Source organism: Tachypleus tridentatus, chromosome 7, assembly GCF_004210375.1.
Source record: "Tachypleus tridentatus isolate NWPU-2018 chromosome 7, ASM421037v1, whole genome shotgun sequence".
Lineage (NCBI taxonomy): Eukaryota > Metazoa > Arthropoda > Merostomata > Xiphosura > Limulidae > Tachypleus > Tachypleus tridentatus.
In genome coordinates this window covers 34323552-34338913 of record NC_134831.1, presented here as the reverse complement: position 1 = coordinate 34338913, position 15362 = coordinate 34323552, and the positions used below count along the sequence as shown (strand labels likewise).

General features: G+C 36.2%; 1 protein-coding gene across 8 annotated transcripts in view; it reads right to left on the bottom strand.

Annotated features, from left to right (window-relative positions):
* LOC143255409 (uncharacterized) overlaps nt 1-15362 on the bottom strand; it is a 61828-nt gene that overhangs the window by 12254 nt on the left and 34212 nt on the right. For all 8 annotated transcript variants that reach the window (XM_076511034.1, XM_076511037.1, XM_076511035.1 and 5 more), the window contains 3 exons: nt 10337-10381; nt 675-788; nt 63-449 (listed from right to left, as the gene is read on the bottom strand). In XM_076511034.1, coding sequence (XP_076367149.1) covers nt 63-449; nt 675-788; nt 10337-10381 — 546 coding nt within the window. The remainder of the gene's footprint in view (nt 1-62; nt 450-674; nt 789-10336; nt 10382-15362) is intronic.

Here is a 15362-nt window from a genome sequence, read left to right as displayed (position 1 = left end):
CAAATTTTTTTTACTCTTGTTACTCACATGCATCAACTATTTTATAAACACAAAAAACTAACTTTTGTTGAAAAACTTTGTCTCATCTCAGCAATGTTTTCTTGGTATTTCTGTTTTAATTCTTCAACTTTCCTCTCATGTTGTTTTTTCAATATGGCCACATCTTCTTCATGTTTTTTTCTTATCTTTTCAACTTCATTTTGATTTTGTTTTTTCAAATCAATAAATAATGCTCCATATTTACTTTCAAGCTCCTCACCCTCTTTCTCATTTTTGTCTTTCAAAGAAGCTAAGTTTTCTTCATGTTTTTTTCTAATGCTCTCAGTTATTTCCCAATTTCTTTTTTTCAATTCATTTGTGTTTTTTTGCTGATCTCTCTCTATCTCTGCAACATCACTCTGGTACTTTTGTTCAAGGGATTTTCTCATCTCCTCTAGTTGCTTTTCTATCTAAATTATAGATAATCAGGTGTTTACACCATTAATGCAAATATGTTAATAATGAGAAATGTACATACAGTTACTAAAATTGAAAATCTATTTAACCAAAAATGCTTTATACTTCTAAATTTGTTATTTTATAACAAATGGATTAAAAACACTTTTTATTATACAAAACGAGTTAACTTGGATATGCCCTATTTGAATGCATTATTATCAATGAAAGTTTCAAACCTCTATTTTTGTAACTTCTTCCTGTTTTTCTAGTAATCTATTTAATTCCTCTTCTCTCTGTTTTTGTGTTGTCTCAAACTTTTGTTTCAGTTCTGCTTCAAGAGCAGTTAAAGCCTACAGAAAATAATAAAAATCCATGAACTTTAACACCATGTATCTGAAACAACCACATTATATTATTCAAAAAAATTTTTGCAGAAATTTTTGTAACTTTTGCAACAGTAAAATATAAACTACAATAACACAGGTTGAACAGCAACAATCACAGACAAAGAATGCAAGACTAACTTTCTATATATACTTCTATGCAGAGGAGAATGTGCTATATCAAATGGTTAATACGTGTCCATTATCCAAGTATGCATGGTTACTTAATTCTCTTGAACAACATGAAAAGATAAGAGAGGCTTCTCTAATGGGTTAAACATACTTCTCAATATTTCAGCAAATCAACAAGGCAGCAAATTCACATTTTATATCCTTCCTTGTAATTACATACACTGTTTTTCTACATGAAATCTGCATTATTGAAGGTATAAAATCTAAGCAGGAAGGAATGAGAATCCAAATGTACATAAAAGTGAAGACCAAAGTTGTTTTTAAATATTTCCTTTTAATTCTTTTCACACAGGCTTAGTCAAATTGACTGAACATGTGACTATTTTGCATGTAAAAGACTTGTAATGTTTATTGAAATTCTGCCAAATTTTATGAAAATACCCATAATAAAAGTTAGTGGTGTTGAAACTATAATGTGTCCAAGTGTAAATTGATTTTTCATGTTAACATTAAAAATACTTTTCCTCATCTCAAACATCTCAAATTTCATTTGTATAATCTCCTAAACACATTTTAAATGTTTTTCTTTGGCAAAACTTTATATTTTAACTGCTATTTTCTGTACTGAACTCTATATGGTGTTTGGTTAATTTGACCAACCTCATAATGCTCATAAAAATTAAGAAATAAACCTAAACTACCCTTTTGTTCTAGAAATGACTTTAAATTGTAATAGAAAATCACAAATGTTTATTCTAAATATCTTAATTACCATAACAACATACATCTACTTATTTTTTTTTTATTGAACTGTATCTGACTAGAAATATCACAATACAAGTTAGAAATTACTGCACATGTGCAGTTCATGTTATTATATCAAATGATGTAATATACAAGCTACTTACTAGTAACCCTCATTTAAATTATGTAAAATAAATTAATGAAGCACAATTCACAAAATTTTAACTGCTTTGTAAACACAGTGTGGTAATATTTATCACCTTGTTGACAGTATAATGGTTTCAATGGTAATTGTCTAAAGCATTGTAAAATGTTTATGTTATGACTTTGTAGAAAGTCCAGAATGATCTCATAAATTTGGTAGGTATTTGAATGCTAGTCATCCTTTCAACATAGTTGATAAATGAACATTTCCTACAGAGTCTATTCAATTCCTGGCACTGAGAATAAAGTGGGGTAGAATTTATTTTTAGTTGCAACTAAAATTCTCTAAAGTACTTCCCAAAAGTGAGAGAAAATGTTTACGATATAACTCTGTAGAAAGTTGTATCTATTTGACAAACTTGTTAGGTATAGTAAATCTTTCTATAAAATTGGTTCATCCAACAGGGATTTGCTTATAAAAGTTATATTAAATAAAACTTTTAGGTACAGTAAACCCTCTTATAATGAGGGTTCATCTAACACAGATTTGCTTATACACAAAAGACAACCAATTATCTGTTGAACACAGAAAATTGGTACAGTAAACCCTCTTATAATGAGGGTTCATCTAACACAAATTTGCTTATACATACAAAAGACAACCAATTATCTGCTGAACACAGAAAATTTGATTATACACAGTTTCTCAAACACACAAACATATGAGCACTAGATTGTTAACACTCTCAACATGGACTTGGTCAATTTGATCACATCTCCTTTTTCTACTATAGTCTTTATAGATATCATACTTTTAACTTTCAATATAGCATGCACATCTTCATGAAATTTGGCAGTCTTTTAGTTAACATTATTAGTCTTTCACATCAATAAAATCATATTTTTGAGTGAAGTATTTGTTTTGAATAGATCATGTACAAAGTAATTTTCATGTTAAGATTGAAAATATCTTTCTTCATCTTAAAAATTTCAAATTTCCTTTGTGTAATCATAAGACCTCCAAAAGACATTTCAAAAGTGTTTTTTTTCCTGTAAAACTATATATCTCATCTGTTATTTTCTCCATCTATATATGGGACTGTTCAATTTGACTGACCTCATAACAAAAATAAAGGTACAGTGCCCTTTTTCTTTCTGAACTGACTACAAATTATAAAATGAAACTATATCTGTATCTTAAGTAGCTTTAAATAATGCACTAAAGAACCTAGATTAATAACTTGCAAAAGGCTGACAATTTCTTGAAACTCAAAATTTTTTATAGCTTTCTAACTATGTGGCAAAAGCCATTTCAGTGCATCTCAAGACAGCTGATATGGTTATTAAAATCTATTTTAGTAAAAGTTTTAATACCTGTACCAGCCATCTTGAGATACGTTTTTACTACAAGTGGGTTTCTCATCATCATGAAGAGCCATTTCAAATTCATCCAAGCTAGTTGTTAATGTTCCCATGGGATACACAGTATATTATAAGTGAAACTGACATGTATCTGTTCAAAACACAACATAATACATTATTTGATGGATGCAAACATTGACTTTCTATTGGTTATAATAGATGATATACAATTAAACATAAAAGAAAATTATTAACAAATCCAGAAAGAGAGAATGTGAAAGGTTTGTGTGGCAGGAGTCTTGATTTTCTATTTGATAAATCTGTAACCAAATAAAGAACTGAATATTATAAAAATTATGGTTTGTCTAAGTATAGAAGATTTCACAGCAAGTAATTTCCATTTCATTTCTGGAAAGATTGACGATAAAATAAAGGTTGGTTTCTTGGTTAGCATTTAATAGTGCAAAGGAACTAGGCCTATCTGCTCCAAACAACTGGTAAAAAAATTAAAAAGTATAGTACAATTACTAAAATTCATGAAAAGGAATAACATTAAAAACAAGATCCAATTTTTGAATTAAAAACTTAAATAGTGTTAAAAAGGCCAATGGCCCTTAAGAAACTAAAAACATTCGTAAGGTTGTCAGTGTCACCATTGCCAATAACACTGTCCAGCATCAGGAGTAAACCTTGGGACAAAATATGTCCAAAATGGTGCTGTAGTTGAGAGTTATGACAATAGCATGACAGTAAACTGTAGACTATTGTGATCCAAGTGTCACACAGACCACACATTGGTGGATCAGTCCCAGATAAAAGAAATCAATGAGTTAAGAAACTGATACCAATGCATAGTCTAGTTATGACAACTTCTTTCTAACCCTTACGAAAACAAGATGGCCAAAAGTCAAATAGAGTTTTATCTGGAAAAGCTTGTTTTCATGTTGCTCACTCCAAGTCGACTGCTAACTGGCATGGAGCCAAACCTTGAATACAGGATTCTAGGGTCAGTGGAAACTGGCCAGTAAGTCAGTGTAAAAAGTGCAATTTGAGTACAAATTAGCTTCAATGTGATCCAGGGCAAGAGAAATGACACAGAGTTTGGCAGTGAACACAGAAACTGTAGAAGATTCTGTGTGCAACCACTGAACCACAACAAACCATAACAAAGCCCACAAAGTCACCTGATTTCTAGCCATCCGAAAAAATGGAAGGAAGGTTTGAAAGATGTTCAGCAAATGAAAGATGGTACTTCTAATTGGGGATATCCACTTTTTTCAGATGATTCAATGTAAGGTCACACTTGGGGATGGTAATAAGACATGGTGGGATGGGCTGACCAGTGGATACAGCAATGCCATCTAATGGAAGACCAAATTCATCCAACTGTGCCTCGATACAAAGGCCAAAAGGAACAATGGCAGATTGTCTTTCTGAAAAAAGCATGGCCCACTGAGGAAGGAAAACACAACTCCAGGTGAGATGCTGCAGTAATGTTCAAAGCTCTGAAGCATACATTGAAGACAGTTGCAAACACCAGATGCGTAGAGGAAGTTCATGAAACTCTGTACAAACTCTGGAATGGGGAAGTACTGAAAGCCCCTGTGCAGAGCTGAAGCCTTTGATGATGAACAGGGTTCAGCATCTTTAAGGTCAATGTCCTTGCAGAGCTGAAGCTTCTGATGATGAAGAGGGTTCAGCATCTTTAAGGACAATGTCCTTGCAGAGCCACAGACCAGAGAACTGTAGTTCAGTTTTGATTGAAGGAGAGTATGATATATCTTTAGCATAGAACATTGATCCACTCCCCAAGAGGTGGAAGAGAGGACACAGAGGATATTCAGTGGCCTTGTACACTCGACTCGTAGCTGCTGGATTTGTGGTATAAAAATCAGCTTAAGGTCAAAGATAAGTTCTGAAAACATTGACTCATGGAACACAGGAAGCATAACTTCACTGACACAGAGTTCAGGATCAGGGTGAATATCCTGTTGGCAGCAAAAAATGCATACAAATGGTTTTAGAGAGAGAAATGTTAAAACCATTTACTGTGGTCCACTTCAGTAAACGACTGAGGGCAGTCTCTAGCTGCCACTCAATAAACCTCTTTCTTAACCTAAAGATGACCTAGGAAGGTCCAATAGTTGTTCTCTCCTTATCAGTAAAAGTTTAAATACTTATACCAGTCATTCTGAAATATATTTATTTCAAGTGGGTTTCTGGTCATCAAGAGAAACCTCATGTTCTATACCTGACATGAGATGTGTAAGTTGTCAACATATAGCCTGTTTGCAATAATAAGAGGGTGCTGTCCAGTAATGGCATCAATCTTTATACTAAAATGTGCGACACTTAAGACACAGCCCTGAAGGACTCCAAATTCCTATATGAAAGAATGGGAAAGTGTCAAACCCACACAAACTTGGAATTGCCTACTAAAATTATTTATGCAAACATGGGCAAATGACCACACAACCCACACAAGTGGAAATCTTGCAAAATACCCATACATCCATGTAGAATCATGAGCCTTCTCAAAGTCAGAGTACTGACTTTGAGGAAGGTTTCTTTGATCAATGTTTCAAGTTGAATCAGGTGGTCCACAGTGGAGTGTTGTCATTGGAACCAATACTGGATGGACAAGGAGGTTGTTTGATTCAAAGAACCAAACAAGATGAGCATGAACCGTTCTCTCTAAGGTTTTACTGAGAGAGCTCGTCAAAGCAAGTGGACACTAGTTCGAAGAAATCTTGGGATCCTTCCCAGGCTTAGAAAAAGGTAGGACAATAACCTGATGCCATACATCAGAAAGAACATTCTCCTGCCAGACCCAGTTATAAACAACCAGAAAAGCAGCAAGAGAAAGATGGTGCAGCATCTTGTAGTGTATATCACCAGATCCAACCAAAGTACTGCCAAACTGATAAAGAGCCAGCTTGAGATCTACGAGCATAAATGAATGATTACAGTCATAGAGACGATCAAACCAAAAGGAAAGAGTTGAATGCTCTGCCCAAGATTTGATGGTTAAGAAGGTGGAGGATGAGATGAAAGTGCTAGATACCCCAAAAAAGCTTGGGCTATGTTCTGGGCATCAGCAACTTCCTGGCCATCAGAGAAAGTGAGACAAAATTATACTGCCCACTGACATTCTATGACTTTGGAACTGGTGGTAGAAGAGATTCTGCTTAGAATTTAATCAAAAATTCCTGCTGGCTTGGACATGTTACCTGCCAAGCATGTGCATGGGCCCTCTGAAAAGAGATATGGTTTGAAAGTGTGGGATACCTACAAAAGCAGTTGGATAATAGTTAGTCACTGCTGTTATGCAGCCATCTATCAATGGCTTACAGACAAGGGCAGGATCATATTCCAAGATTGCAGTGAAAGAGGGCCAGTTTCCTTGGTTCAGCTTCCACCAGGGCATGTGGGTCAGGTAGCATCAACCACAGCCAGTCTCTCAAAATGATAGGAAAATGGTCACTTCCCCATGGGTTACTGTCAACCCTCCATGAAAAGTAGGAGAATAGTGAAGGGGAGCAGACAAAAGGATGTATAGCATAAAAAGACTGACTGGGTGCATGAAAACAAGTATAAGAAGTAGAACAGAAGAGAGAAAGGTTGTGATCTGAGAGCATACGCTATATAAAGCGACCCTTCCAATCAATATCAGTACCTCCCTAGAGGGGATTATGTCCATTAAAGTCCCCCAGGATTAAAAAGGGAGACAGCAACTGTTCAACAAAAGCCTCAAGGTATGATTGATCAAAGGTCGCTACAGGAGAAGGTAGAGAAAACAAACAGTGATAGTACAATCCAAGGAAATATACAGTGGCATAGACAGGGTGGGCACATGTTGATTGATCAGGGCGTGCCACCCCTCCATACACTCGTCCATCACACAACTTGATATTTTTGTACAAAGAAAACTGCCAAAAGGTGACTGTTTTGGCAGGTTTCAGAAATGTTTCCTGTAAGGAAAGACATACAGGATGGTAAGAATCGATAAGTGCTTTGATGTCATCCAGATCAGAACATAAACTTCGACAGTTCCACTGTATTAAAGTGGCTATTTTTACTTATACATAAGTGAACTTGAGGAGAGCCCTTCTGTTTTAAACTATGCCTTTTTTCTTTAATCAAAGAAAGTCTATTGACCTCCATGGATCCTTTTATTTTCATTTGGAGAATCCAATAAAAAAGAATATTTTGGTGTCCACTGACTCCACCAACCATGAAACCCTACGAGGGGATGCACTAAAATGCCAAACAAGGACACTGCAGGGTTTCACAAGCACTACACCCAAACACCAGCATCAGACACAATTCTCCACAACACCCATTCAGGACATCCAACATTGATACTTGGTTGACCCTAGCCCAGGTGGACCAACTGATTCAACCTGTCTACAGGAATTCAAAGCCAAAGTGGTGGGTTAGGGTTGGACCCTTCAACCAGCAGGATCCTCTCCTCTCTCTCATGAGTCACCACACATGGCAAACATGTAGGTGGATGTTTAGATCCCAGAAGAGGTAAAATGAAAGAACAGAACCTTCTCTGGGAGGTCCCCTCACCATGTACAGGAATCCACACTGGGGGAAAAAATAAAGAAGACACCTAGATAAAATATGCCACTTGGGGAAATTCAGAATTTTTAAAATATTACCTTACAGAATTAAGAACTTAAAAAACTTATTTACTATTAAAATGTGAGTTATTAGTTAAGATTTCATGCTATAGTAATTGGTATAACAAACAAAAAGTCGTTTAAGGAAAGGTTTGAATGTATGACACAAAAACTGTGCAACATGTTTAGTAACAGAAACCAATAAAGGATAGAAATAAACAATCTCCAGCTTCATGGGACTCGCTCCGTCCCCACCATGTGTATAAGTGATAGGCTGAGTTAAGTCCTGTGTAGTCTATTTTTGCTGCTTATCATAATTACCTTTAGATATCAGTGTGGAACTGAAACATAAAGCATCTCCTAGTGATAGTGAAGAAAAAAAAAACCATTAAAGTTACAAAATTAACTGAGAAAATTCATATCTTTGGATAATTTACAAAGTGGGAAGTAGGATAACTGTTGCATCCACAGGATGAGAATATTATATAAACGAGTCTCCTAAAAGTGCAATTAGGAGGAATAAAGAAAAACTCTGTGCAAGTATTACAGCTTCTTGTCCTAAAATTGTTAAAATTTCTCAGGGGTCTAGGAGAAAAATAGAAAATTATTAAGTGAGCAAGAAAAGCTTTGTTGTTGATAGTGTAAATGTGTATGAGGAAGCTCATAGTTTGTATGAATATGTAGTTTTCAATATGGATGGAAGTGCTGCAGATGCCACTGAGTTTTAGACAAGTATAGGTTAGTTTGCCAAATTTAAGCAAACTTCAACCTGCATAACATGAAAATGGGTGAGCTGATAGCATTGTAGTTAAACAGTTCAAGTCATAGTTCCTTGAATTCATGAAGGAAAAAGTATATACTGGCATGCCCTCGAACCCCCTGCTTATGTTCATAGATAATACAACAATCTGACAATGTTTTGATGCCAAATTTATTGATATTCATAATAAGTTGTGTTAGTTTTGAAGGTAATTCTTAAGGATTATGATGTGGCATTTTGATCTTGTCAGATAATAAGCATACTGGACAGGAATGTCGTTTTTGTTGCCTTAAATTAAAATGTTTCTAATTACATGCTTTCATTTCTTTTCATATGACTGAGCAGACAAAAAAAAATACTTCTTGCTCATGAAGTTTCTGTTAACAAAAACACTTTTTTTTTTCTGATCAGATAAAATGACTGACCACATTCCTAATGAGAATCACATTACACATTGAATGCTCTACAAGTTTCATAAAGTCACAAAGCATCCAAAAATATTTCTGGAGTTTATAAAGATGTTTTGAGGGTCTGGAAACCCAGCAGTGGTTCAAAAAATTTAGTTCAAGTGATTTTGAACTCCAAAATTACCATTTTCAGGGAGACATATATCTACCTATAAGATCCATGTGTATATAAATATATATCCACATTAACAGTGCACCTTATAATTAAAAATGAATTTGGTTTTGATGAACTAGAAATAATATTTAAAAGTAAAAGTAAAGGTACATAATTATAGTAATTTATTAGAATATTTCACATAATAAATTTGTTTTTTTTTATATACCAGCTTTTGATTTTGGAATACGTAGTTAAAGGATGGTAATATAAAAGCATCAACTTTTTTTTTGATTTACTGAAAAGAAAGGAGAAAAATGTGTTGTTTATACAATCATATTAACACATGTTCTACTGATTATGCAGCTGAAATTTTATACAAGCATTTTATTATAACAAGATCACATGTAAAAGGTATAAAGAACAATATTTTTATCCACACACTTTCAGTGAAGCAATACTCTCTGTAAGACAGACTTCTTAAATAATATTTCCTACTCAGATGCAGCACATAATCTCTAGTCTTTTTCTGAATCTGGATTTAATAGTATCTTCTCTTTCTCCAGGTCATCCTGTTTAACAATTTACCCTGTACTGCAGCATTTTTTGAAATTTTCAAAGCACATGTATGTACAGTCTCCCACTACATTGATCAACACTGATGCAAATACACATGGACAGATGCATCATAAATAAGCTTTATCCATTGAAGCTTACCACACATAAAAATATTCCATTTTAAAAAGTATACAGAATTATGCTCTAAAATTTTCTAAATGAATCCCTTTCTTTAGAATCTCCTATTAGATTGTGCAAACTAAATTTATTACTTACTATTTTCTCAGCAAAGAAAGTCATATTTATACTGTAATCTAAAAAACACGTAAAATACGGTCATCCAAAGAGATTATCTAACCTATTCAAGAAGTTTGTTAATGTAACTTATCATGCCTCTGCTAGAAGAACCTTTCTGTTAGCTCTGCCATCATTTAGATTTGAATGGACAATTTTCTAAACATTCTTCCATCACCATTTTGCTGGTTAACTCCTTCACAATGGGTACATAAAAGTTTACATATCGGTAGCCTTGCACATTGAGATTTGGATCCAGTTACAGCCAGTAACCACTCAAATTTTCTAATATAGTACAAAGTCAACAAAAATAATAATTCATACAGTCTTACTTTCAAATGGTCTGCTTCCAGTTTGAACCTCATTTCTTCACAAGCCTTTAAAAAAAAGCAAATAAAAATTTTGAGTTTTTTTTATCAAAACAAATATGAACATAAATATGTAATTATGTACACAGTAATTTAGTTTTTAGAATGAATAGCATCATATTTTCAGAAAGAAAGGTATTTCATTAGATAATAAAATAGTTTACATTTATAGTTATTTAAACAGTAAGACACACTCTTATAGGTAGTACAAGCTTATATTACACTACATTTTTTTTAATGTTTACCTACCAAATACAACTAATATCCAAATTACAGATTTAAAATATTGGTTGGTTGGTTGATATAGTGTTTTATGGCACAAAGCAGCTAGGTTATCTGTCCCAAACATCAAGTAAAAGTTAAAAGTAAATTTAGTAAAATTCATAAAAGGAAATTAAGGTAAGATAAAACAAAGTTTAAAAACAAAAACAGCACATAAGAAGCATAAAACCAATGTTTACATCTAGTCTACAATGTTAAGAGAAAAACTAGAGTAATTCAAGTTGTTAAGGACTTTATGTAGCATAACTGTAATTATCATAACTCTCAAGGTAGACTAACAGGTTAGTATAAAAACCACAGTCAGTCACATGAAGTTGGCCTTTCCAGTCCTACTTCCGAGTTATTTGACGTTATGGCCATTTTCAAAACAGAAAGTAATAAAAAAGTTTAAAAAAACGTGTAGCAAAATTATAATAATAACTTGCCAAGATGACTAAGGGGTAATTCAAACAGAAACGTTAGTCACCTGAAGTTGGCCTTTCCAGTCCTGGTTTCGAATTATTTAATGTTACGGCCAGTTCCTGATTTCAAATCGAACTAGGTGAATTGTGATTTTTAAAAGGAAGTCACATTAAAAAAGGTGTAAGGTATAAATTAAAAACCTTAGATGGCATTACAAAGATTAATGTACCTTTAAAATACTAAAAATATTACGAAGGTGTACAGTGTCACCATCACCAATAACACTAACATTATGGACAAACCTTGAGACAGAACATGTTTAAAACGGTGCTGTTGTTGAGAGTCGTAACGATGGCAAAGAAGTAAAATGCGGCCTATTGTGACCTGAGTGTTACACAGACAACACAATGGTGCATCAGTTCAAGATAAAAGAAAACAATGAGTTAAAAAACTGTGACCAATGCATAGTCTAGTTAGAACAACTTCCTTTTTCTGATCCTTATGGAAGCAAGATAGCCAAAGTCCAATATAGTGTTTTATTTGGAAAAGCTTGTTTTTGTGTTGCTCATTCCAAGTCGACTGCCAGCTGGCACCGAGCTGAGCCTTGAATGCAGGACCATAGGTCATGTATGGAACAGACATAGTGGTGATAGTGCCAGAGCAGAGAGACTTAGCTGCAGTGTCGGCAAGCTTGTTCCCACAAATACCAATGTGGCCCAGTATCTAGAAAAACTTGATAGAAGTAGATGTTAAAGAGAAATGAGCCAGTCAGTTTTGAATATTGGCAAGAACAGGGTGTGAACCAACATGAAGCAATTCCAGGGCCAGTAGAGAACTAAACAAGTCAGTATAAACAGTGCAGTTTGAGTACTGCTTAGCTTCTATGTGATCTAGGGCAAGAGAAATGACGTACAGTTCAGCAGTGAACACAAAAGCTGTAGAGGAAATTCTGCACGCAACCACTAAACCACAACAAACCATGGCAGAACCCACACAGTCACCTGATTTCAAACCATCTGTATAAATGGGCTGACCAGTGGATACAGCAATGTTATCCAAGGGCAGACCCAATTCATCCAACTGTGCCTTGATACAAAGATCAAAAGGAACAATGGCAGACCGTCTGTTCTGAAAAAGTATGGTTCACTGAGGAAAGAAAACATAATCCCAGGTGGGATGCTTTGGTAAGGAACAACGTTTCAAAGCATATAGTAAAGACAGTTGCACACGACAAAGGTGCAAAGAAAGTTCACAAGACTATGTATAAACTCTGAACTGGGGAAGTGCAGAAAGCCCCAGTGCAGAGGCAAAGTCCTTGATGATGAATAGGGTTCAGCATCTTTAAGGCCGATGGTCTGGCAGAGCCATAGACCAGTGAACCACAATCGAGTTTCAATCAAATAATAGCACGATATATCTTTAGCACAGAACATCAATCTGCTCCCCAGGTAGTGGAAGAGAAGACATGGAGGATGTTAAGTGCTCTTGTACATTTGACCCATAGCTGCTTCACATGTGGTATAAAGGTCAGCTTAAGGTCAAAGATAAGCCACAAGAACTTTGTCTCATGGATCACAGGCAGCACAACTCTGCAAAAATTGAGTTCAGGATCAGGGTGACTACTCTGTTGACAGCAAAAGTGCATGCAAACAGTTTCAGAGAGAGAAAGAAATTAAAGCCTTTGCTGTGGTCCACTTCAGTAAACGATTGAGAGCAGTCTGAAGCTGGCATTCATTATACCTCATGTTCGACATGAGATGTGAAACTCGTTGACATGGAGCCTGTTCGCAACAGTGAGAAGGAGTTGTTCAGTGATGGCATTAATTTTTATACTGATGATTACACTAAAAACACAGCCTTGAGGGACTCTGAGTTTCTGCAGAAAAGAACGGTAAAGTGTCGAACCCACTATGGGTGGGCAAGAGGAGGTTGTTTGATTCGAGGAACTAAACAAGATGAGCATTAATCATCTTCTCCAAGGTCTTACAGAGGAAGCTCGTCAAAGCAACTGGACGGTTGTTTGAAGGAATCTTGGGATCCTTCCCACGCATAGAGAAAGGTAGGACAATAGCCAGGCACCAGGAAAAACATTCTCCTGCCAGATCTGGTTAAAAACAATCAGAAGAATAGTAATAGAAGCAGGAGGTAGATGGGACAGCATGTAATAGTTACATCATCAGGTCCAACTGATGTATTGCCAAACCGATGAAGGGCCAGTTTGAGTTCCACCAGCATAAAGGGATGATTACAGTCATAGAGATAATCAGTTCCAAAGGAAAGAGGTGACTGCTCTGCCCAAATCTTGATGGATGAGAAAGTGGAAGAAGAAGCAGAAGTGCTAGATATCTGGCAAAAGCTTTCACCTAGAGTATCGGCAATGCTCCATATATTAGCTACTTCCTGGCCATCAGAGAGCAAGATCGATAAAGAGACAGAATTATATTGCCAACTGACCTTTCGATTTTTCTCCCATATGACTTTAGAACTGGTGGTAGAAGATATGCTGGTTAAAAACTTAATCAAAGATTCCTTCTAGTTTTGATGTCTTACCTACCAAGCATGTGCATGGACCTGCTGGAAAGTGATGCGGTTGAGAGTGTAGGATATCTACAGAAAGTATCCAAGGCCCGTTTTAAGCCTTCCATGCCATGTGGCAGGCAGGATTCCATCACGGATGAAAATATATTGGAAAACGTGTAAAGATTTTAGGAATACATTGAGCAGCTGCTTGTATAACACAGTCAGTTACTGCTGCCACACAGTCGTCTATTGACAGCTTACAGTAGATGGCAGGATCAAGTTTTGCAAGAGCAGTGAAAGAGGGCCAGTTTGCCTAATCCAGCTTCCACCAGGACACGCGGGTCGGGTGGCATCGACCACGACCAGTTTCTCTCAAGATTATAGGAAAATGATCACTGCCTCGAGGAGTATCGTCAACCCCTCATGAAAAATGGGAGAATAATGAAGAGGAGCAAACTGAGAGATCAGTAACAGTAAAGGACTGACTAGGTGCATGAAAATAAGTAGAAGAACTAGTATTGAAAAGAGAAAGGTTGTGATCTGAGAGCATATGCTCTACAGAGTGACCCCTCCCATCAATATCAGCACTTCCACAGAGGGGATGATGTCCATTAAAGTCCCCCAGGATGAAAAAGGGAGATGGCAACTGTTCAGTAAGAACATCAAGGTCTGATTGATCATATGTCTCTCCAGGTGACAGGTAGAGAGAACAAACAGTGATGGTATGACCCAAGGAAACACGGATGGCTACGGCCTCCAAGGTTGAGTCGATGACAAAGACAGGTTGGACACATGCTGATCAATCAACAGTGCCACCCCTCCATGCACTCATCCATCACACAGCCTGTCATTTCTGTATAAAGAAAACTATCAAAAGATGAATGTATTGCCAGGTTTCAGAAATGTTTCCTGTAAGGAGAGACAAACAGGATGGTAGGAAGCAATCAGTGTTTTGATGTCATCCAGATTAGAACATAAACCTCAACAGTTCCATTGTATCAGGTTGGTCATTTTTATTTGTGTGTCTGCAAATGGGGTGGAGAACCCTTCTGTTTATGACCACGTCTTTTTTCCTTACTGTCCTTATTCCAGGGATGTCTATTGACCTTCATGGATCCTGCCCTGGGTCGATTGGGCAGATCTTTCCTGTTGGAAAAGGATTCCAGTGACTGAGGATGTGAACAAATGATTGCTTTGCATCTTGGGGTGGGAGAAAATGTATCCAATGAAATGCCTGTATCTGGAACAAAAGGTTGTGGATCTTGGGGTTTGTTGGAATGTATATAAGGGACAGAGGTGAGTGTTGAAATTAATTCATCAACTTTTTTAACCATGGAGGTGGAAAAACTTTTCATTTCTTTGGAGAAGGATTCTTTAGGAGGCACAGAGAGATCTGTCTGCACTCCCACTGTACTTGTGGAATGAAGTGTAGCAGCATAATATGAGAAGAGGTGGTGGACACCAATTTTTGAGCCTCAGGATAAGTAATCTTATGAATCGTTTTCAAATGCTGCACCTCTCTTTCATCCAACCATTTAGGGCAAGAACAAAAGTATGATGGGTGATAGCCATCTCTACTGACACAATGAGGGTCCATTTCACACACATAGGCATCATGGTCCTTGCCACTGCAATGAGCACACATTGAGGAACCACGACACAACGTCTTCAAGTGACAGAACCTCTGACACTGGAAACACCCGAGAGGATTTGGAATGTATGGTCATTCCCTGCAATTAAGATAACCTGACTTGATGGTGGCAGTTGGATGTGGTGACGTAAATTT